Below are 24,831 nucleotides of genomic sequence, written 5' to 3'. Positions count from 1 at the left end.
AATGTTTCTGTAAACCTCTACCAAAGAATGTTACTCTCTGTCCTAACAAGAAAGGGCCAAGTTCCAAGGCACAGCTTTCACCTTCCAAGGTCCTAGCAGTGGTTAAGAGGAGGCGGAGCTCAGCTGGGAGCTCCCTCAGGGCCAGATCCCCAGACTCTGCCCAGCAGGCATCTCTGAGGGAGCCAGGTGCCCAACACAACTGGCCCTACGCTCCTCAGGCCACCTGTATAGTGGGGACCAGGTCCCACAGACTGTGACCCAGCCAGACTGCCACTGCTATTAGGCAGCAGAGATAGGGATAGGGGAGAGGTTTACCACTGTCTCAAGGCCTGGGCCAAGCCCAGTGGATGGCCTAGGTGAGGGCTCTGAAGCCCTACAGAACACAGCCCTAAGCTTGTTCTCTGGGCCCCCCAGCTCACCCACTGGCCCAAGTCTGGGTAAGCTGGAGAGCTTCCCAGAGAAGACCAGGATCCGCCTCTTACCTCACTCTCCACCTCACAACCACCACTCCATTGTTGTCTAATTCCCCTCACTAACTCACTCCTGAACAGTTGGCTGCTTGTAGGTGGGGCCCACAGCTGTGCTGTCCAACAGCTGAGCAGGACCACTAACAGTCGCTCACTGACAGTGGCTGCTAGTGGGCAGGACGCACTGAGGCTCAACCAATGGCTGAGCAGGACCCACTGCCTGGTGACAGGGTGCAGAGTAATGAGGCATAGCAATGGCTGCTGTACTAAGGGCTGAGCTCACTGTGCTCTGTTACATACAGACTAAAAACTCCACAGAAAAAACAGTCCACTGACTGAAGCAGCCAAAGTCATCTTTTCAGCATACTAGTGATTTATAACTATAATCAACCATCAGCTATCTATGATCAAAATTCAAAAGCTAATGTAACCACATTGAAAAAAATACAATTTAAATATATAGAAATTTCTTCAGTGGCTCAACTGCTGGAAGAGGATAGAAATGCAATTATGAATACAAGTCATGCACCTGAGAAGAGTATGTTTTCAAAACACACAAGAAAGAGAAAGAACACATATATGAAGGACTATCCAAAGCTCAACTGCCCAGTCCCAAACTCTGGGCCTGTTCTTGCCAGTCTACATTCACAGCTTTAACCACAGACTAAATCTATCACGCCAATAATAACACGACAGTTCATCCTAAAACCAGGGCTTAAATATTTGAAAAAATTCAAGTCCTATAAGACTTGAATCTTAAATGGTTGAAAAGGAAGGCCATGGAAATGGTATGAGGTTATTGATAATGAAGTGCAACAATTAAAACAATAAGCTTTAAAAAATTTTATAACAAAAACTAATTGATGTATATTTTGAAAGACAAAACTAATTATGTAAAGTTTGAAAGATGACAACACATATATCAGAACCCATAAAAATAGCCAAATTCAATTATATACATAAAAAGATTCTCACTGATTCTGGAAGTCCCTATATCGTATCTGTTCATCAATAAAAAGCAACATCCTCAAGAAATTTGTGAAATATGAACTGAAAGAGAATCACGAAATTAAAAATAAACTAGTTGTTTTCAAATGACTAAGATAAAGTCACATCATTGTTGGTAAAAAGAAACAAATCAAATCTATAGAAAAAAAAAAAAAAACTAAAACAAAAACCAGCAACAATGTTTTTACCTTTTTAAAACAACTGCGAATCAAGGCAGCCAAGGCCAATTGTGACAAAAATAAGAACAAGTGCAAATTTATTAAAAACATATCACAGAAAATTACAACGAACAATCAAAAAGCATTTATTGAATTTTCAAGACCAAGTATATAACATGTGAGTTAGTTTCCTTTTATGTGTTTTCTAGTCTAGGATTACTTTTAAATCTCTTTGGGTCTATCTTTAAGACTCAAAAAAAAAAAAAAGACATATCTTAATGATATCTTAATTTTGTAAGTTTTACCAGTAAAAACAAAGGAATATTTACATCTCCTACAAACCCAATATCTTCTAACAGGTGAATCAAATGTTTATATCTCTTTCAGCCTAAACTGAGAAAGATATGGCAGCTCTTGGTATGGTTCTCAGAAACAGAATGGTTAACCTCCACTTTAAAATATGCACAAATAATGTAAAAATAAGATGTAAATCTATTTGCTAGACATAGACACAGAAAATTTTCCTGTATTAAATTTGGCCACATTCTAAAAGTTACTCTGCTGAGTCAAAGATACATACAAAAATGGTAGATGATCAAGGTGGCCACAGTTTCTGAATCTAGACTGAATCTGTTCTGATGACAGTCAGTATTTGTGCTTTCACTGTCATTTATTATCAAAGAAGGACTGAGTGTCCCATATGCCTAGCACTGCTACTCTTAATTGCTAAATGTAGAGATAGGAACAGAGAGCATATGGCTTCCACCATGAGGCTGCTCCCTGCCTTCTTACCACTTTCCAATTTATTTGCATAATAGCCAGAGGATCTTCATAAAATATTACTCAAGTCTTATCACTCTGTTATTTCAAATTTTCCATAGCTTTCCCTTCCGATTACAGTAAAATTCAGGTATTTTCAAGCCTCCCAGCACCCTCCCCCTCACAGTCATCCTCTCTTTCCTATTATTGTCATTCATAATGTTTTGTCCTTTAAGGGTATTGTTCTCAAATATCCAGCTCTATCTACCCCCAAGATCCTATACTAGGACACTCTTTACCCCAACTTCTCATTTGACTCCTATATCCTCCTTCAGCTGAAATGTCACTTTCAGAGATGCCTTCTCTGAAGCCCCATGCTAATCCTGCAGAAAACACAGAGCTGACAAGTGATGTTTGTCATCCAGTCAGAGGAATAACAGGATCAGTTCTTTATTTTAGAAAAATAAAAGCTTGTAGAACAGACTAAGTAGAGAGGTGGTACAATGGGAGGTGATGGCTATAGGTAGCAAAGTTAAGTAGGAAACAACTACTTGTTAGAGACTATAGGCATGCAAAAGCACTGAAGTCACCTTTAACTTTGCAAAAAGTTCCATCAGGTTATAAGCTCCTCTTTAAGACCTTTATCATTTATCAGTATCTCTAAGACTAGAATTAAGACTGTCCTTTGGTATCCACCAGTGATTGGATCCAGGACCACATCACCCCTGCCAATGACACCAAAAACCGTGGCTGCTCAAGCCCCTTAAATAAAACAGCATGGCTGTGTCAGCCTTCTGCTTTCTCAGATTGTAGAGCCAACAGAGGGCCAACTGTATTACAGAATTTCCACAACAATCAGAGAGGTCCACTAAACATTAGTGAATTTGACATGAGTGAGTGAGAGAAGAGCAGTGAACATTTCCAAGATGCAAGCAATAATCATTCTACCACCCTAATGGCAGGAAGCAAAGAGGAACTAAAGAGGCTCCTGATGAAGGTGAAAAAGCTGGCTTAAAACTCAACATTCAAAGATCATGGCATCTGGTCCCACCACTTCATGGCAAATAGATGGGGAAAAAATGGAAACTGATAGAATTTATTTTCTTGGGCTCCAAAATCACTGCAGACAGTGACCGCAGCCATGGTACTAAAAGATGCCTGCCTTGGAAGAAAAGCTATGACCTAGAGAGCATATTCAAAAGCAGAGACATCACTTTGCCAACAAAGGTCCATATAGTCAAAGCTATGGTTTTTCCAGGAGTAATGTATGGATGTGAGAACTGGACCATAAAGAAGGCTGAGCACTGAAGAATTGATGCTTTCAAAATGTGGTGCTGAAGTAGACTCTTGAGAGTCCCTTGGAAAGCAAGGAGATCAAACCAGTCAATTCTAAAGGAAATCAACCCTGAATATTCCATTAGAAGGACTGATGCTGAAGCTGTAGTTCCAAAGAGCCAACTCATTGGAAAAGACCTTGATGCTGGGAAAGACTGAAGGCAGGAGGAGAAGGGCACAAAAGAGGATGAGATGGTTGGATGGCACCATCGACTCAATGAACATGAGTTTGAACAAATTCCAGGAGATTGTGAAGGACAGGGAAGCCTGGCATGCTGCAGTCCATAGGGTCGCAGTCGGACACCACTGAACAACTGAACAACAAATGACAGAGAAAGAGAATAAGCTTTAAGGTCAATGAGATTCATGCCAAGATAGTTAAATGATATCATATGGCTTCTATTTCCTAAATCTTATAAGATGTCAGGGCAGGACATAGTAAGAAATCAGAGCTCAGGCAGGAAACAATTTACAAGTGCTCCTCAAAATTCGATCCTACATGAAGGGAACCCATAACATACCCAATATAAACCAAATATCTCTTCTAATTGTATATAATGATGGTGCTCCTTGTTGTCTGATAAGAGTTTCTATAGAAAAACTCAGAAACAATTTCTTTAGAGCTGCAATGATTACTGACAAAAATGAACAGACTTAGATTAAAACAAGTGGTAGATTCTGTTTTAATCTGATTCCATCCAATTGTATTTTATCATGACTAGCCTTCTTAATCAAATAACTTCCATGAGTTTATGTCAAAATAAGGGAAAATGATAAGCAACCATGTTTGCTTTTGTAAAATCAGTCTAAAATACCAAACCAGCAATATTGTTAAACACACATTTTTAGGAAAGATAAAAAATAGAATTTATTGGGCAGCTACTAAATATCAAGTGTTTTCTTTAATTAATTTATTTTAATTGGAAGCTAATTACTTTACTTAGCTTAAAGCTTGACATTCAGAAAACTAAGATCATGGCATCCGGTCCCATCACTTCATGCCAAATAGATGGGGAAACGGTGGAAACAGTGGCTGACTTTATTTTTCTGGGCTCCAAAATCACTGCAGATGGTGACTGCAGCCATGAAATTAAAAGACGCTTGCTCCTTGGAAGGAAAATTATGACCAACCTAGACAGCATATTAAAAACCAGAGACATTACTTTGCCAACAAAGGTCCGTCTAGTCGAGGTTATGGTTTTTCCAGTGGTCGTGTATGGATGTGAGAGTTGGACTATAAAGAAGGCTAAGCGCTGAAGAAATGATGCTTTTGAACTGTGGTGTTGGAGAAGACTCTTGGGAGTCCCTTGGACTGCAAAGAGATCCAACCAGTCCATCCTAAAGGAGATCAGTCCTGGGTGTTCACTGGAGGGACTGATGTTGGAGCTGAAACTCCAATACTTTGGCCACCTCATGTGAAGAGCTGATTCATTGGAAAAGACCCTGATGGTGGGAAAGATTGAGGGCAGGAGGAGGAGGGGATGACAGAGGATGAGATGGTTGGATGGCATCATCAACTCGATGGACATGGGTTTGGGTGGACTCTGGGAGTTGGTGATGGACAGGGAGGCCTGGTGTGCTGCAGTTCATGGGGTCGCAAAGAGTCAGACATGACTGAGCGACTGAACTGAAGTGAAATACTTTACAATATTGTGGTGCTTTTTGCCATACATCAAAATGAATCAGCCACGGGTGTACATGTTTCCACCCCATCTTGAACCCTCTTCTCTCCCCACCCCAACCCTCTGGGTTGTCCCAGAGCACCAGCTTTGAGTGCCCTGCTTCATGCATTTAATCCTCACAATAATCCCTTCAGGTAAGTTTTATGACCCTTATATTTACAGAGAAGGAAACCAAGTCTCAAAGATGTAAAGTAACTTGCTCAAGATCAAACAAATAGTAAACAAAGCCAGGATTAGATTCAGGAATAATTGAACACAAAATGTGTATGCTTTCCTTAGGCTCTTAGAAGGTGCCACAACACGTAACAGTTCAGGAACCTAAGGCCAAACAAAAACAAAAAAACAAAACAACAACAAAAAGAAACCCTCATTAAGTAGTTGACTATTATATTAGGCTGAAAATAAGCCTGCTATATAAGTGACCAAAAAGAAGACAGTGTCAGACACACATAATAAAAAGTTGAGTTCTGCCCAGAATATACAATAAAATTTGACCAGGTATTGATATGCCCTTCAAAATGAAATGAAATTAATCAAAGAGCCCAGAAAGAAGTAAGTAATGAAAAAAACTCAAGTCACATGCTGATAAACTCCTTTAGATGCTGATAAAAATACAGAGCCAAGATAGAGATAAACCAATGATTCATTGTAGGGTATGATTTTTTAAATTATCATCTAAGAATAAAAGTAAAAATGCTGAGACATTTCTTACCTCATCACAAAATGCCGTAACAATTACTACAAATACCTGAACTGTAATGTCAATTACAGTGATTGCTCTAGCTGACCAACTCTGCTAACCTAATATAGAACTGCAGTAGTCAAATGAGAAATGCAAGCAGTCTAAGTTACTGGATGCTACACTCTTTACCTAGCAATTAGTTAATTCACTTTGGTTGTGGAATTTGCCTATAAATTCATTGACCTGTATGCTTTGCCCAGAGGTTCTTTAAAGAAAAACCTGGACATCAAGATCCCGTTTTGGATTTTAGCAGTCAAAATAAAGAAAGCATCTTCAAGCACAGCACATACTGACACATTAGCAGTCACAGCACAACTCAAGCATGCACACACAGAAATGAAGGACACACTAAATTCAATAAAGAGTAGAAATAAAAAGAAACATAGCAGAAACAAATCCAGCAGGAATAAAGAGGGTTGGAATGCATAAAATAATCTAGGTATATTTGAAACTAATTTTCCAAAATAAAGATACTAGCTTTCACTTTTGGTAACAATGAATAGTTTCTAGCCAAAGGTTCTAAGGAAAAGCTCAGCTATAAACCCAAGACATGCTTTAAAATGATTGTTAAATGAAATGACACCATTAAACACTCTCCCACAATGATAACGTCCAATGAACTACAATAGCAAAAAACAAATCATTTCCAAAATGTATGCAGTATTTCCAAATTAGTAAATAAACTATGCAAACCACTCTATTTAACAGATAAAAGTTTTAAGTATTTTTTACAGTCATCACTAAGTTTTGGTTAGAGAAACCCCAAGTGTCACTATTGAAAGTAATGTTTATGGAATCCATCTTCTAAAATGGTTTATAATGATTAAGTTGGGTATTTTTCTATTTTGTTTCTTGGTGCATTCTATTTCAATTTAATAATATGGTACTAGAAAAACTTGTTGTATATGGCTTTAAACACTGTGTAAGTTGCATAGTTCTTAGGTTTTGAAATTTTCAGGTATACTGATACATAAAAGTATACCTTTAGCATTCTATTTCCCCATAACTATTGAATGACTCTGCCAGTGCTGAAAATCCACCAGCTCTTATTAGGAAAGCCAAGATGAAAAACAGAGCCTGGTGCTTAAAAGAAGGTGCAGTTCAAAGATAGATGTCCTGATGTTCTCCTAGTTCAAAGATCAAATCAGAAATCAATTGGTAATGTTACATATACTATTTTGTCATTTAGCAGATGACAACTAAAGACATGGATCATTTTCCTTCCTTAAAGTATAAGCTTTGTTTTCTTCTATTTGTGATTCTTCTCTAAAGTATTTTCTATCTGTTCTTCAAGAATTTTCCCCTTCATCTTGCCAAAACAGGATTTGAAATACAAATCTAAATAAGTGTGTGTGTGGTGGGGAGGGGGGGTGGGGGTGGGGAGGAGAGGAGGGAGGAACCACTTCTAAATGGTTATAGTAAGTAAAAAATAATTTTTCACTGCTAACTGGCTCATCTCACATCTACCTACCTGTTCTTAAGTCCTGAGGCTTGAATATTCTGCTTAAGGCACACTAAAGACAAAGCTGTCTCTAGCCAATGGGCTTTACCCAGTGTTCAAGCACAGAACAGGTTTCAAATGGCCCAAGGTGGTTCAGTCTTCATTTCAACTCCATGGCCACTTAACAAAGTCCTATTTAGGATACATTCAAAGGCCTGGGTTCCTAATGGGAATCCATATGTAGTATTTTCTGAATGCGTAGACCTCTTCCAGATTATTTTTCAAAACCCAGAACATTCACCTGGGAAACAATTCCCCAGCTTTAATCCAACTTGAAAATGGTCTCTAAGAGCCTGTGCACCAACACTCCCTCCAAGCTAAGGAAGCCATGGGATAGAAGGCAAACCATGGGATAGAAGACAAACCACAAGGCCTTGAAAGGTAATAGTTTCAGGACCTGGGACAACTGCTTCAATTCTGTGGGCTTCTCTTTCCTATGAAAATGCACATAAAAATACCTACTTCACAGGGAGTTAATGAAGAGAAAATAATTGGAACGTTGATCAAAAATTTCTAATTTATAAAATTTATTTTGTTATGCAAGAAGACAAAAATTACTGAAGAAGCATTTTATCTACAAAGGTGACAGTTAAGGCTCCCAGATACTGAGGAATTGCCCCTGATCAAACAGTGTTAAGGCAGGGGCTCCACTCTGCATTTCTCAGGCCTCTTACACCACAGACCACATTCAACACACAGTGCAAACTTGAGCTCAACAATAACAGAAATGGTGCTCAGGCTTGGGCCCTCCAAAGAGAAAATAAAAACCAAAATGATATCATATGGTGATAGCAACCTTCAGAAACAAATATATTTAAAATTACTAAGTGACCCTTTCGGGGTCTACACACTTACCAGACCTTAAGAAAGCTGATGGAGAAGGGACGACTGGATCAGGTGAGCTGGCCATTTCAAACTGTTGACTCTAATCATAAGCGTCGCAGGCTAAACTATAGCAATTTTCAAAACTGTTTAGTGAAGGTTAGAAGCAATCAGCGTTAGATTAATTGAAAGCAGTGTGAGCAGTTATTAACATGATGCAGTGTGCAACAAAGGCAATAATTGAGGTTCATTATAATTTTATTTTCTCTTTTACGACTAGAAAATTTGATTTTCTTTGCTTTGATAAATTACATTTGCTTATATGGATGAGGCAGGAAATATATAATGGCCACTTATTAAACATTACATAAGAGCAGCATCCTCTCTTGAGCAGTGAAGTGATTATGCTACTATGTAACAATGGCTCAGAACTTTGCAGTGGTGTGTATATCTGAGTCAGGTTAGTCCAAGCTTCAAACAAAACTCAGTTTATATACTCCTCTAAAAGTAACAAACAGAATCAGGGAGAACTCAATGATTCACTTAAGAAACTTTACAGTCTACACAGTTATAGAAGACTCTGAAAACTCAACTAATTTGGAGGGATCTCCAATGGTATCTTTTACTGCTATGATGTAAACATATAGGAACATCCAACATTTATACAATGTATTCAACTACTTTGTACATGAAAGTGGATTTAAGTGACCACATTCAATAATAGTTAAATTTGAATTTTTTTTTCTAAGTAAAGACAGAGAAGGTAGGTTTTCAAAGCTGACTGTTAAGACATGCAGTTCAGAGGAAATTAAAACTGGAGAAGAAAATAAACCTTATACGTGTATTAGAGGAAAAGAGAAACGCTGTAAAAATATACGATGAAGGTAGGGCTCAGTTTCCTGTAAAAAAACTTCAGTTACTCTCTTTGACGGGATATTATCAACCCAATAAAACTTTTTATAGCCCAGACAGACTCATTGCTAGTGGTCAACTAAATAATTCAATACGACACAAAAAATTTGAGAACAGTGTGAAACAAAACATATGTAACTACTGTAAGTAACTGTATTGATTCTAAAATGTACTAAGGATTAGTTTTTGAAAAATTCTCTCATACTTCAGTGGTAGTTTTGCTATAACCCTAAGTAAATATGTGCAGAACTATTTTTAAGGTTTAAAACAGAATGAAATAAGCAAGAAACATTGAATTTCTCCTGTATGATTTATTAGACACTTACTTCAAAAAAAAAAAAAAAAAAGCTAAGCACTCTGTTGTTTGCACAACAGACAACTAAGAACTTCGTAAATGGGGAAAGCCAAAACATAATGGGGTGGTATTAGCTGTAAAAAATAACAGCAAACTCCTGAATACCAATGCAAATGCAAAGTTAGCTTTGCTAGAGCTGTGTTTTACTGTTATTAGATTATCAACTTTGACCTTAGCTAACTAATTTATATAGTAACAACAATAACTAACAAACAGTAACAACAATCCTTCAAAGGGAAGATTCTTAGTTGAAGACTTGGTCATTCCACCGTCTTTCCTGTATACAGGGGCACTTTTTAGCTCGAGATTACATCCAGCCAGCCAGGAATAAGAAGTTTCAATCCTGGCTCTCAGATGAGTGACCAGCCACAAGTGCTAACTTCAAAGTCGTGACTTTGCAATTTGAACAAGTCAGTTCAGGACACTCGAACTGTTATAACTGCCTGCGCAGCGTCTTCTGATCTAGGTGGCATCGGGTTTGGGAGCCACAACTGAGAACTAGGTGTCCTGGGGCCACTTGCCCAGGGGAAGGGGCCCACTTCCTTCTATGCTCAGCGTGACATCCTTCATTGCCTGAGGCCCCGTCCCCCTCAATTTCTGCCACGAAGGTAACTGGCTAGAGCTCAGAACTTGTGATGTAAAAAGGAGATACAATATAAGGCAACAAGCAACCGCCGGTTTTCTAGGACCAGACCCTAGTCATAAGAATGAAACGCTCTGACTTTCTTCTGGGAGGATTACAGGCACGAACAGCAGGCTGTCGAATGTGGTCGCCGTCTGATTTCTAAGTAAGAAGACTCCAGACTAAGTCGGCACCACCACCTATTTTTCGAGGGGGAGCACACGCGAAATATAGCTGGGGAAGCAAAACGGAGTAAAGGTGGGGCCACCACCTAACGGGGGAAGACATCAAGAGGAAGTCAGGGACCACCGTCTGCTTTCTAAGGAGAAACTCGCGGGCACAGGTTCATTTTAGGACCCCCTATCTGCCTCCCGCCCAAAGCGCTAGAGGGGGAGCACTCCTGTAGTAAAAGGGAAGGAGTGGCGTCCCAGCCAGCCAAACCTGAGCGCTTGGTCCGGGCTCTTCGCTCCAAGACCTTCCAGCTTACTTCGGCCATGAGCCCCGCCATCGCGCTCGGGCCGCCGCCTTGGCCACCACCCCCGGGGCCGCCTGTCAGCTCCGCCCGGCCGGCCCCGCCCCCCCCGCGCGACACTGTCGGGAGGCGCACCGGCCGGAAGTGAGCTGAGGGCCCGCTTCAACCTAGCTCCGCGGCCTCCCAAGCGTCAGAGGGGCAGCCCTAGGGCAGAGTAAGAGAAGAACCGGCCGCGGTCGTACGGGCGTCGGAGCTGCGCTCTTTCTCTCTCTGCCGGCGGCACGGTGCTTTCCGGCTGCCGTTAAGCGCGGCAGTGGGCCGGCGGGCTGGGGCGGAGGGGCTGCCATGGCGGCGGCGAGCCGGCTGCCGGACTCTTGGGTGCTGCTGGCCCTGCTGCTTGGGAGGCTCGCGCTGCTGGGAGTCGGGCCGGTCCCGGCGCGGGCGCTGCACAACGTCACGGCCGAGCTCTTTGGGGCCGAGGCCTGGGGCACCCTGGCAGCCTTCGGAGACCTCAACTCTGACAAGCAGACGGACCTCTTCGTGCTGCGGGAAAGTCAGTGCTTGCCTGGCCCCTCTCTGTCCGCGTGCCCCTCCCGGTGTTCCCCACGCCCCTTGCCTGGGGGGCCGGTTCTTCTGCTTTTCCCGGCCCTTCTGTGGCAGCCCTGTCTTTCTCCCTTTATCTCCAATTTCCTTGACAACCGCCCCCCCCACCCCGTTTTTTTAAACTCTTTTCCAAACCCGGGTCTTGGCTTCACCACTCCACAGCTTGACCGCACTAGAAACACCCCAATTTTTTTGTTTTGTTGAGAAGACCGCAGCCTTCACTCAGGCACCCCGCCCCCTTCATAGAATCACCTGCCTTCCAAAGTCCTTCCTGATCCCCAGGAGTCTTTCTAGCTTTCTGTACGTTCCTTCTCAAGGCCCCTTCATTCCTATCTGCCTTACTTCCTCCAGTCTCCCTTCCTTTTTGATGAACTGGAAAAGGTGCAACTTGATAATTTCCTCTGGTAAAGAACTTCTCCCTACCTCCTAATTAATCTAATTCACCCTCCACTCCCTTTGTCGGGGTCCCAGCTTTCTTTGAAATTACTATTCCTTCCCAAGAACTAAACACTCCACAATTAACTCAAGTATTTTGCAGGCACCACTAATAAATAAACCCAGTGTCTCTTTAGAAGAGGATTCTCAAGACTGCAGCTTTTTCTCCTTTCTGAGCTGCCTAGTCTTGTGTGCGGAAGACCTCCTTGCTTTGGCCACCACCCTCCTCTTCCAAATCTCTGCTTTATTTTCCAGCTTAAGGTTCTTGGGAGGTCTTTGCTTTAACCATCACTAAACTATTTTTTGGTAAATCTTGATGCTGACAGTGGGCAGTAGAGGGTCTCAGTATTCTTGAGTACCCAGAAAACAGGTTCTATTTAAGGTCAAGGCTGTGAAAGAAGAAAGTGAAGCACTTATCCAAAGCTTGACAGGATCTTGGCCCAGATCTCTTGGAGTCCTTTCTGGGACCCCAGAGCTTCTGGTGGACCTTGGACTTTGGGTATTTCCCCTGTTTTTATATGACTTCATTTACTGCAGGAAGGGGGCAGACTGCCTAACCCATAGCTACTCCATCCCAAGTGGAGAGAGACTCTCTCTTTAACTTTAAAGATGACGTGTGTTTGGCTAAACAGTTTGAAAAGTCTGTTCCAATGAGTGCTCACTCAACTCCAGAAATGCTTGGCTGCGGGGTGGGGGGTGGATCTATAGGAGCCAGAAGGGACTGGTCTTGGAGGATTCAATTTTTTTTCTGCTTAAATATGAAATCACACCCTTGTTACTAGTCAAATGCCTACAGTAAGAAGTTACTGTGTTCTTGGTGTGACGCATCTGTGCAATGAACTAAACAGCTTTATATGAGGTTGAGTTGTTATGTTTGGGTAGGGTATGACTTAACACAGGCATATTCTTTATATGTTTCCTAATTTAAGTCAGTTGATCTGACTCCTAGGAGGAGGCAGGACCAAGTATATTTTCCATGTTCATCTTTCTAGTTTCTCTGCTGCTTTGAATATTGAATTTGTTGTATACTATTAGGAATCACCATTCCGTTAGTCTGATAGGACCATCCTCGGTAGGGCAGACAAACTGGAGTAAAATAAAAGTTTTCTTGTTGAAAACAAGGCCCAGAAAGCTTCTTGTAACCACTGATTGGATGTCTTAATGGGAAGCATTTTTCTTTTTTTTTTTTTATTTAAATTTATTTATTTTAATTAGAGGCTAATTACTTTACAATATTGTGTTGGTTTTGCCATACATCAACATGAATCTGCCACGGGTGTACACGTGTTCCCAATCCTGAACCCCCCCTCCCACCTCCCTCCCATACCATCCCTCTGGGTCATCCCAGTGCACCAGCCCCAAGCATCCTGTATCCTGCATCGAACCTGGACTGGCGATTCGTTTCTTAAATGATATTATACATGTTTCAATGCCATTCTCCCAAATCATCCCCCCCTCCCTCTCCCACAGAGTCCAAAAGACTGTTCTATACATCTGTGTCTCTAATGTTACATATTTGCCTCTTTTAGGAAATGACTTAATCGTCTTTTTGGCAGACCAGAATGCACCCTATTTTAAACCCAAAGTAAATGTATCATTGAAGTAAGTACAGATGTGTGTGTGTTTCTGTAAAATTGTCATTGTTTTAATAACATGCAGTAACCAATTGCATTGTTTTTGAAATCAGTTTTACTCTAATACGATGTCGTGATAGAAAACCAGTAGTTATGAGGTATGAAGCAAGTAACTTGTTAGGAAAATTAGTTAACGTACAAAAATTTAAAGTTAAAAAATAAATAATTCTGAGTGGATCCAGGTCTGTTCTACATAAGCACCTTTCAGACCCTTGTGACCTGATATGCTTTCTTAAATGTCTTAGGGATTGTCCCTCATCCTGAGTGTGCCTGTGGGAATAGCCTGCTCACAGGCTCTTCAGGTCAACTTTGCGGTCAGAAAGAGGAGTTTGCTGTGGGGTCAGTGACTTCTGTTTTAATTTTTACCTTTATTGACTGGTAGGTGGTGACTGCTAGGGGACTAACTGGTTACTTTTGAGGAAATTCCAATCAAACTGAATTTTTTAAGTGTTCAAATAATAGCCCTGTTTTATATATATATATACATATATGACTGGCTTTGCATGAAACACAGTGACTCATTCAAAGTGAGCCAACAGTTTTGAAATTACAAGAAGCAAGGATTGAATCGCTGTCTGGAAGAAGAGATGAGTCAGTGCAGGCTAAAGTGGCAGCTTCTAGAAAGTTATGGAACTTGAGCTTGACCTTAAAATAGGTAAAATTTAGCTGAGGGCTTTCAGTTTTCAGGATACAACATTAACAAGAGATGGCAGTAAAAAACAGTATGTTGTGAAAAGAAGATGAAAAGATTTGCCTGACAGAAGTAGAGTGTACACTTTGGAGAGAGATGGACTAGGAAGATGAGATCAAGTCAGACTAAACCTTCATAAATATCAGAATTGACCTCAATCCCATGAAAAATGGAAAATCATTACAGGTTCTTGTTTGAAGGAGAAGTGATGAAAACGGTATATTAAGTTGTCTGATTTACTTATGTCATGTGCAGGATGAATTGGTATGTAGAAAGATCAGATATTACTTCAGAAACTGTTCCAAAAATTTAAGAAGTTCCCATATGGCCTAATGAGTCCTGAAATTCTTTAATATTTAACTTAAATTCAAACATGGAAGATTAGAAATTAAGGCAATTTATGGGCTGTTAAAGACTTGGGTTCCACAGAGTGTTGTTTTTTTTTTTTTTTAATCCCAATTAATTTCTTTTTCTTTGATTAATGTCATTTTATATACTTAAAAATTTAGAAATTCTTGTATTTATTTAGTATACTTTTCAAAAAATAACTGTCCTTCACTGTTTTTTCCTCTACTCCTCTGTTCCTCTCTCAAATACAACCACATTTAAAACTTTGAGCTGTTTTGGTGTTTATTTCCATGTTTTGGGGCTTTCCTAGTGGCTCAGAAAGTAAAGAATTTGCATTGTTGCACTCCTTCCCAGTCAGAACTCTTATGCCCTATGCCTTCTTCAAAGTCACTGTTTGGAGATTTTTCCCTTTGTTATTCTTTGTTTGATCCCTATTTCTTAGATCGTGTACCATTTTGTTCTTTGCTTCTTCATTTACTTCACTGGAGTGTATCCTTCTAGAAGTTTGAAAATGCGTATGTCCTTCCATTTCCAAAACCTTTTTATATTCACTCTTCAATTGACCTATAAATCCATTGCTGTTCTTTTTCCTAATCATTCAAATATAGCTTGTTTTATTTTTAATTTTAGAAGCTATTAGGGTGTCTTCTTTATCCCTTTTTTCTGAAATTTCATAGTATGTATTGGTATAGACTGTTTTTCTTTTATTATTCTGGGCAGTAGGTGGGCTCCTTCAAGTCTTCTATACCTGGGAAATTTTTGAAATGTTCTTATTTCTCTGATTATATTTTTGTTTTCTCTTTAAAAAATCCTTTCTAGTTGGTTACTGGATTGCCTAACTCCATCCTTTATTTCTTTATATCATTTGTGTCTGTCATTTTGTGGGTTTCCCCCCACCCAGGAATTCTTAATTTTATCTTGGGCCTTTTATTGGATATTTTTATGTTAGCTGTGACTTGAAGTGAAAGAGGGTTTATTCAGGGGGGAAACACAATCCATAGGCAGACTGTGGGCTGTCTCGGATCCAGGAAAGGCCGTCTGTTATATTTTTTAATCTCCAAGAAGTTTTCTTTGCTCTCTTATTATTCTTTTGTCTTAGCATGCTGTTCTTTTTTTTTTTTTAAATGGATATATTTTCTTCTCTTATGTCCTTAAGTATAGTTTTGAAGCTTTGTTTTGTTCACTATTATCTGTTTGTTTTTTTCAGATTCTTTATTGCTGTTTGTTTGGCTGTCTTTAATATTCAGTTTTCTTTAAAAGGCAGGTAGCTCTTTATTAAACTTTATTAAGAATAAAGTACTAAAGAACTCATTGGAAACTCTGCATGGTGGGATTTATCTCTTGCCCTGTGGATATGTTCCTGGCTGACGGGCATCCTAGGGATTTGGCAGAGCTGGGATCAAAGGCCCATCTATTCCTTTTGTTGACTTTCCATTAACTCCCTGTTTTTAGCCTTAGACCAATATCTTACCATCTCCTGCAACTTAAATCTCTGACATCTGAAACTTCCCAGAAATAAACTAGTTGATGCCTTGCTGAAAAAGAGGGAAAAGGAACCATCACAGACCTTCAGTTAAATCTCTTTTCAGCCTTGTGCTTTATTTTTGTCATCTGGTATTTCTGATGACTCCACATTCTAAGCTTATCAAAGGTTCTTCAAGACAAAAAGCTTCTTGAGCCTTTTCTCTAAGCACTACAAACTAAAGTGTATGTAAGCTATACAGTTGACCATTGAATGATATGGGTCTGAAACACATAGATCCACTTATATATATACTTTTTCCACTAAATCCATACTGCAATACTATGCTGTCCACAGTTGGTTGAATCTGTGAGCACGGAACCGAGGGTGTGGAGGACCAATTGCAAAGTTATCTGTGAATTTTCAACTGCAGCTGGCCAGTGTCCTTAACCCCATGTATTCTTCAAGGGTCAGCTCTTGTTTCCTTGCCCCCTGTTAAGTCAATTAGCATCTCTCCATCTGCTGTGAAATTTCATGATCTCTTTGTCTTTGAGGGTTATGCTTAAAAAAAACAAATTTCATTCCATATCATTTTAGTAGGTTCTTTGAAAAAAGAGATCAATGCATATCACAATCTGTTATTTTTTAAAGTTCAAATTCCTATTTTTAGAGCCATAAAGAAGCAAGGCAATTTTAGGAATAAAACTGGTTAGGATAAGTTCCCATCTAGTCCTTTGTAATGTATTCCTGTCTATTTCAGGGTAGCTTTTGACTGCAAATCATGGATTTATTTGAACAAGTATTCCTGTCAAGTATGTGCAGCATATGCATGACTGCACATCATACACACACAGGTGCACAACAGGGGTGTGCCCTTACATACAGCTTGCAACATAGTAGCATGTGCAGTTACAGTGTCATCAGTTTAAAGACCAGCTATTTTTCAGGGAAAGGTTAAAGTATTTTCAGAATACTTTTAGAAAACTGGCATTACAAAAAGTATTTTATCATAATGAGAATCCATTTTAGAGGACAACACAACTGAATTTTGAATTCCAGCTATTCCATTTAAGTAGCTCTTTAACTCAGAAAGCAACTTAATTGCTCCAAACCTCAGTTTCTTGGTCTATTCAATAAGAAGAACAAGACCTATTTCAGGTAATGGAGATGATCAGATAATAATAGTAGCTGTTAAGCACTTGATATAATATCTGAGACATAGTAAGTAGCTGCATTAAAATAAAGCTATTATTATATATTTTTTCTAAATCTTATAATTATCAGTATTTTCCTCATTTCACTCTAAGTAAAACCTGTTACAAATTTTTTATATTCATGATGTCATTTAGAAAATAATTATTCATAGACTATTTGGAAACTGTCTTGCTATTTGTTCTTAAGTAGAATTAAATCTAAATTGAATTTAAGGCCTAATTTTTGGTTGGGTCACTCAAACAACATTATGACCACACTCCAGAATGTCTTTTTTAAATTTTTCAAGTTAATATAAGCCATTCTAGAATATTTTATTATTAAAGATGTAGAACTAGGTACGTATGTCTTGATAGTTTATTCCCAGGTTTGGTCAAAAGGAACATATTTTTCATTATGAATCTTGAAAACCTTTCAGAAATAAAATGATTATTTAAATCTGCATTGAAATCCAAAATTAAGTAATTTTTAAATAATATCTTGTATAAAATGACAGTGCTACTCATTGGTGCTTTAACAGTTGATAATCAGCGTCTGTTTGTATAAACACCATTCATGGGTCCTGGTATCTCTGACAGAAGAACTAGGTGAAAGGACTAAGTCAACGCTTACACATAGAACTGCACTTCCTCTTAATAAATATTTCAGCTTTTTCTCATTTCTTAAGACTCCCTGCATTCATCCTGAATTCTTTCATAGTCCAAGGAAACCTACATACGTGAAGGATGATAAGCTATTAAAGAAGACAATGAAATTAATCAGTTCTGTAAATTTTTGTATTTTGCATTGAAAATATTTTTGCATAGTATAAATATAAAAGTGTCCTTTTCTATTATAGCCCTACTGGAATGTTTGTCTATTAACATGTTTGTTTGTTTGTTTAGTAATTACAGTGCATTGATAACCAGTGTAGTCCCAGGGGATTATGATGGAGATTCACAAATGGATGTCCTTCTGACGTATCTTCCCAAAAATCATGCCAATGGTGAATTAGGAGCTGTTATCTTCTGGGGACAGAATCAAACATTAGGTGAATTTGTTTTAAGTGTCTTTAATATTTGTCACTGGATATTAAAGGAAAAACATGCCTGGTATTCTTAGGTAAATGTAACAAAAATAATGTTCAAAAATTAGTTCAAAAATACAGTTCTTGTGTGTCAGTAATTGTCTCTAAAAATCTTCTTAAAAGTCTGTTTTCTGATTCTCCTTTTTCAACCTAGAAGGGATCTGCAGTCAACTCCAGGGAGCAAAATCCATTCTTGTTAGCTTAAGGAAGAGAGATTTATTAAAAGGTTTTTATGCTTTACAGAGTTATTGGGTTGGCTGAAGAACACACACTAAGTTGAACTTTCAGGAACAATTCTCAAAGCCTTTGAAGAAGCTACTGCCCTTTTACCCTCAGAAAGCAGTCAGTTGCACAAGAAGTGCTCCCTCAGTACTTACAATTCAGTGATCAGACGTTTAAGACATAAATGGCAGGAACACAGCCTTCACGCCATTCCTGCCTTGCAAACCCATAGTGTATCTAATTAGCAGGGCTTACATTTTATTCAGAATCTTAGATGCAAGGATGTCTGAGAAATGCTGTTTTTGGTTTCTGGTCTCCCCAGTACAGGAAAGCACAAAAAGGTTAAAGGTTGAGAGTCTGTCCACCATGTGTGCATGCTAAGTCGCTTCAGTCATGTCCAACTCTTTGCAACCCTGTGGACTATAGCTCCCAGGCTTGTTGTCCATGTGATTCTCCAGGCAAGACAGTCTACCCTATCTTCCCATGAATCTTCAAATCTTATCTGAAAAACCAGTTAATTACACCTGAATGGGCAGTTTTTTTCATAGAACCAGATTTCAAGGACTGAGGAGAGGAGAGCCTGGACATTTTAGAATCAAGTAGTTTTGCACATATTGGGTTCTTTACAGCAAAGTCTTAATTGACAGCTGCTCTAGTGGTAAACCGTAAATAAAGAAGACTCATGTAAGATTTTCAGAGTGAAGACTCAAAAGGAAGTTATTATAATGCTGATATCTTCACTGTAGTATGAAAGTGAAAGTGGTAGTCTCTCCATCGTGTCCAACGCTGCGACCCTGTGGACTGTAGCCTGCCAGGCTCCTCTGTCCATGGAATTCTCCAGGCAAGAATACTGGAGTGGGTTGCCATTCCTTTCTCCAGGGGATCTTCCCAGCCCAGGGATTGAACTTATGTCTCCCATATTGCGGACAGATTCTTTACTATCTAAGCCATCAGGGAAGCCCATAGACTTTCCCAATAGTTTATCTTTAAAAACTTGATGTCCACTTAAGTTATAGTGTCTCATTAGTGATTAATGGTGAAAGTTGGAATTAGTTAGAGATGAATCTTGGGAAAAGTAAAAGATTATTCTCGTCCCTGAGTGCAGATATAAAAAATAATATAAAATGCCTGTTCATTTATGTATTTTCTTTTCTTTTACAGATCCTAGCAATATGACCATACTCAATAGGACTTTCCAAGATGAACCACTAATTATGGAGTAAGTATGTGCTTGCTTCCCTTTAGGTGATTTTAAGGTTAGAAACATAAAATCTTTCACGTAGGAAATTACTTTGCTCATTTGTATTGGCTCTGTGTTCATTCTCCCTTTAAAGCTGATAGGGGCCTGCCCTCTTAATTATATGATATTTACTTGCCATGATGGAAGAAAGAGAAAAATGAAATTCATTGTTTTGGAAAAAGAAAGAGATTTGTTTTTTTGGTAATAGCTTTGAATGTGTCCATGATGGATATTTATTGATCCTAGCCATGTCATTATTCAGAGAACTAAGATAACTGTTTTTGAATAAAACTGTTAGTGGTCGATTGGCAGATATGAAGGGTAGAGGATTTCCTCTAGTGACTTAAAACTATTTCTATATTAAGGAAAAACTTTGTCCTTTTTTACAGCTCTTGCTTAGTATTATCATTTATCTCCTCGAAGTAGACTCCTGTACCAACATAAGGTTAATTCAAATAGCTGTTAGGATTCTGATAATGATATAGATACTGTCTTGGGGACTAAAGAATGTACAGCCACATTCTTGCTTCCAGTGCTGCCTTTTGTACAGGTTTTAAAATCATAGTTGTACATCAATAGGTCAGTGACTATTAGAAGTCTGAACTTTAATCCATGGATTAATCTTTGAAAGGTTCTCAGCTTGATTTATTTTATAATTAGGTGTTTTTTTCATTGTTGTTAAAATATTCAATGGCTAGTATAAATTTTTACACCATCTTAGGGATTACTTTTGTAGGTTATTTCCCCTAAGCCCATCTGACTAAATAAGGAGGAGGGTCATGATTCTGAAATTAGTCTCCTTGTTACTCAGAGATAGGCTAGACTATGCAGAGGCTATAGACAACACCAAAATCTCACAACAGTAGTTTATTTCTTGCTCATTCTGCATGCCCATTGTGTGTCACTGATAGTCTGTGCTCTTTTGCTAGCGCTCAGGAGTGTCTTACAGGCCCTATCGTCTGTGGAGCTGGGCCATCTGAAACACATTCTTAGTGCCGAGGTGGCTAGAGGGTCCAATAACAAAAGTTAAACTTGTCACTTCTGACATTCAATTGACTAGGCAACAGATACTGTTGTATGTTTACCACACCTACGCAAAGTTTTTTTTCTAATTAAATTGGAAGTGAGAATTTAATAGAATAGCTGCTTAATGTTTTTAATGTTTTCTTTTCAGCTTCAATGGTGACTTAATTCCTGATATATTTGGTATCACAAATGAATCCAGCCAGCCACAGATACTATTAGGAAAGTGAGTAAATATGATTATAACCATGTAATTAATTGTACATGTTGGTGATAGAGGGGCTGTGTGTGTGTATGAACTGATTGCTTTTACCACTGAGAGGGAAACCCCATCTTATTGGAGACCTTAATTTTTAAAAGGACATTTGGTCAACATATAAATTTCCTCAAACAGTATGGATTTGATCTGTCACTGGTTTCTGTGTAGAGCCAGTTTAATCATTTTATCCCTCTGGAAATTAGAGATACAAACTTTGCAAGTCCCCATTTAAATATTGGTTCATTAGATGTTCTTAGAAATGGAAAGATTTAATCTGAATACTATGGATAGCTGCCATCTTGATTGATTTTCCACCTTACTCATGTTAACTCCCATATGTTTACTGATAAGCCTTATTCCTTCTGTGTTCAAAGAACAATTAATAATTGCCTGAAAATGTAAATATTTCTCTCTAAGCTCTGGAAACTTTTCCATGTATACTCTATCCTTGACCAGTATGTGTGCTTGTGTATATCCAAGAATGCCACTCTTAGGGAAGACTGCCTGTTATCTTGTGATTTGGGGATTTCCATTATAGTTCTCTAGATTTGAATAGAACTGTCCTCCTAACACAAGAATTGATGATAGCAAGATACTTTTCATGAGATACCTTCAACTTGGTTAATGTTTTCTATATTTGATGAAGTACACATTTTAAGAGTACAGAATACTTTTTTTTTTTTTCACTTTCCAGCAAGTGCAGGGAACCATCTTTATCAATTTGTCTTCCCAGGTACTATAAATCTCATGAATTTTCCTTCTGTGTTTTGGAGAAGTAATGTATTTTTATGATTAGTTTTCAAAATGAGATTCACAGGCACAAAGATGAGTAAATTGTGGAAATTTGAGCTATTCTGAGGCGAAACTATCACATTTTCTGTCCTTTTTCTTTTAAAGTTCTCAGTAAAGAATAAATATGAGTGTTTTTATGCTAGTCATAGTGACCTATTAAAGACTTACTATGACTCTTTAATGAGAAACCCGTTTTTCTCCTCAAACTTTGAAAACTGTCTGGAAGAGCACACTGCTTGAGAGAGCAGCTGGATGTGGCTCTTGCTTTGCCTCTGCAGCCGCGCCTGAGAGGCGCTGAGTGTGCGTGTGGTGTGGGAACCACAGGCTCTCCCTGCCTGTTTACCTTGGGTAGACGTGTGATTGAGAATGTGGTGGTGATTTCTGGTCTGGTTTATTTTATGGCAATCTGTTATTTTATGACAGTCTCCATTTTAGTGACAGAAATACTTGGAATATCTTTAATATGATATGGCTTGACCTTATGAAATTTAAACTTATGAAACAGTTATTGTAGATAATTGAAAAATAACAACTGCCTAGAAAAAAATAACTACCTGGATGTTATGTGATAATGTCAGAAATTATTTATTTGTTCTGAATTCTACATAGTGTTTTTGTCCTCTGATGCTTCTTTAAAAACTTATTCTGCCTGAAGATATATTCACTTTTACTCTTTTACACATTATACTCTGATATACTACAGTATACTGGAGTAGTACTCTGCTGTTTCAAGATACTTATCATTTAAACTTCAGTTACAGATTAAACAATAGTAGCTAACCCTATTATAGGTAACAAGTTTGTATCCAAGATTTGTCCTGATACGACCTTTTAAAATGAAGTTAAGTAAATTGGCAGCAAAGAATTTCTGTCAAGAGCATTGTTAGGATGACTATAGCTAGCATTATCATGATTTAGACAAAAGAAAGCTGAAGATTTCTCTATTGGGGCAAGCATTAATATGTTACTAAAATAAGATACATGTATTTAGTCATATCCTTTTTATAATTTATAGACATATGATTAGGTGCATGAGTTAAAAAGCCATTGGTATTAGCATTTTGGACTATTTGTGTGACTTCAGTTTGGCAGTGCACTCCTATCTATCAAGAAACCTAATCTACCTTTTGCAGCTTAAATATTGTGCTTATTTATGCCTGACCCCAAGATTATCTTAATCAAATTTGACTCGAACCTAAACTTCCTGGAAAATTTTGCAATGATATTTGAATAGAGTGCTAAGTATTCCCATGGGATTGTGCTGAAACGCCCATAGCTGTAAGTGGCCCAGTATAGGCATGGAACACGGAAAAAGGAGACTGCCCACGGATAAAACTAACATGATCTGGAGTAAGCGTACAGGTGGTCAGTCTTAAGCCAGCAACAGAGATAGGTAGAAGAATCCCTTTTACTTGGTACAGTGATAGGGACAGAAATGGTGCTAAATCTCCTGTGTTAAATGTGCAAAGGTGAGGCTTCAGTTTGCACCTCCACCTCACTTCATAATGACTTGAAATAATGTGCCACATTATTTAGAAATAACACCTAGCTATTAAGTGTTAGAGCAGCTTTTACAATGATGTGAGGTTATCGTTATTGAGCATTTTCTGTAAAAGGGTATTTGAAACTGATGTTGCATAAGCGTTCAGAATGTTGTTTTTAGTACTGACGTGAAAACACTTGTACCTGTGATTTTAATCAAAGCCAAATGTAATGTTGGTCTGTTCAGATTTTCTATGATTCATATACAAAATTCAAACACATAACTGGGTCAGGCCCAAGGTGCACACCTGGGAATATAATGTAGGTATGTGACAAACTTTTGCCATACTCTTTACTTCACAAGCATCTGCTTGAATATTTTGAATGAAATATTAATGGCACTGGAAGCAGCTATTTCTAACTTAGTTATGTGGGTGGATATTTTTCCTCCATTAGCAGAAAGAACTATCTTCTATTTAAATATAGGTATTTAATCTCAATTCAGAAATCCCTTTTTTGTATGTAACCGTGTAATCTTCTCACATTATAATCAATGACTGATTTATTAAATCACCATTCATTTTTACTGCTGATTTTATTTCCTTGCTGGAGCATTACAGAAAATACTGCCAATATTTATCTTAATGAAATAATATATTTTTCATGTAAACCTATTATTTAGAAAAAAATACGAAAATTAAGAGATTTATAACGCAAAAGGAAACCAAGTAAAAGCTCTCAAGAGAGCTTTTAACTTTATTATCAGCATCAATACTCATAATCCTAACAGAAAAGCTAGCTCTGATATGATTCATATTTTCTTAGAATTCCCCTACAAGCCCCCTCTCTTTCTCACCTTATACACCGTTTGTATTTTGAACATTGTTGTTTAAAGGAATCTATTAGGACTTGAGAAATAAGTTTTTTATTGGTATTTGCATAGAAACAGAGCATCGGTTTTCTAACTTTTCTCTTTTCCTAAAGAAACTTTGCTATTGGAGATGAATTCACTAATTCTCTCTTTTCTCTTCTAGACCTTTTTTTTTTTTTCCTCTCAAAACTAAGCCACAGAAATAGTGAAGAGCTTTAGCCTGATGCCTTAGAATTGTACATGCTGTCATTATTTCCAGTGGCATGTTACTGAAGGGTCCATAATTTTATTTCCTGGAGTCCTATCAGAAGCTTTGGGGAGTCAGTTAAATGACCCCTGATTCCCTGGTGATTGATCATACTGCTTTGTTTTATGTTCTGGTTGGCAGTGTTGTGTGTTAAGTGAACTTTTGATTTCTTCTAAGTGAATTTAAGATGTTAGTCTTAAAATTTACTCACTGTTTTTAGTTAAATGTTACATTTTTTAGATGTGTTTCCTTTGTAGTAATCTTTCAGAAAAAGAGCTTCTTTTGAGTTCCTGTGCGAGTAAATTCAACAATAATAGTTCATGAATATTGATGAATTTAAAAATGTTTTGAATTCAACATATTTCTATTAGCATATATCAAAAAATGTGTTTCCTTCTTTGAGATGAAA

The 24,831-nt window shown here is 38.2% G+C and overlaps 2 protein-coding genes across 9 annotated transcripts in view; one reads left to right on the top strand and one right to left on the bottom strand.

The window, feature by feature from the left end:
* PHKB (phosphorylase kinase regulatory subunit beta) overlaps window positions 1–10,944 on the bottom strand; it is a 236,567-nt gene extending 225,623 nt beyond the window's left edge. For 4 of the 8 annotated variants that reach the window (XM_025269799.3, XM_025269797.3, XM_025269804.3 and 1 more), the window contains exons 1-2: window positions 10,805–10,930; window positions 8,508–8,620 (exon numbers count right to left, since the gene is read on the bottom strand). In XM_025269799.3, coding sequence (XP_025125584.3) covers window positions 8,508–8,562 — 55 coding nt within the window. In that variant the 5' untranslated portion in view covers window positions 8,563–8,620; window positions 10,805–10,930. Of the gene's footprint in view, window positions 1–8,507; window positions 8,621–9,306; window positions 9,374–10,804 lie in introns of all 8 variants that reach the window. The other 4 variants (XM_025269801.3, XM_025269800.3, XM_025269798.3 and 1 more) reach the window with 3 other exon arrangements.
* Window positions 10,945–11,024: 80 nt separating this feature from the next.
* ITFG1 (integrin alpha FG-GAP repeat containing 1) overlaps window positions 11,025–24,831 on the top strand; it is a 313,498-nt gene continuing 299,691 nt past the window's right edge. Inside the window, exons 1-5 of the mRNA XM_006062755.3 lie at window positions 11,025–11,388; window positions 13,403–13,475; window positions 18,105–18,250; window positions 19,670–19,727; window positions 20,923–20,997. Coding sequence (XP_006062817.3) covers window positions 11,181–11,388; window positions 13,403–13,475; window positions 18,105–18,250; window positions 19,670–19,727; window positions 20,923–20,997 — 560 coding nt within the window. The 5' untranslated portion in view covers window positions 11,025–11,180. The remainder of the gene's footprint in view (window positions 11,389–13,402; window positions 13,476–18,104; window positions 18,251–19,669; window positions 19,728–20,922; window positions 20,998–24,831) is intronic.

The sequence above is a fragment of the Bubalus bubalis genome, chromosome 18 (genome assembly GCF_019923935.1).
Source record: "Bubalus bubalis isolate 160015118507 breed Murrah chromosome 18, NDDB_SH_1, whole genome shotgun sequence".
Taxonomy (NCBI): domain Eukaryota; kingdom Metazoa; phylum Chordata; class Mammalia; order Artiodactyla; family Bovidae; genus Bubalus; species Bubalus bubalis.
The sequence above is the reverse complement of the archived record's forward strand: the minus strand, read 5'-3'. Positions and strand labels throughout refer to the sequence as shown.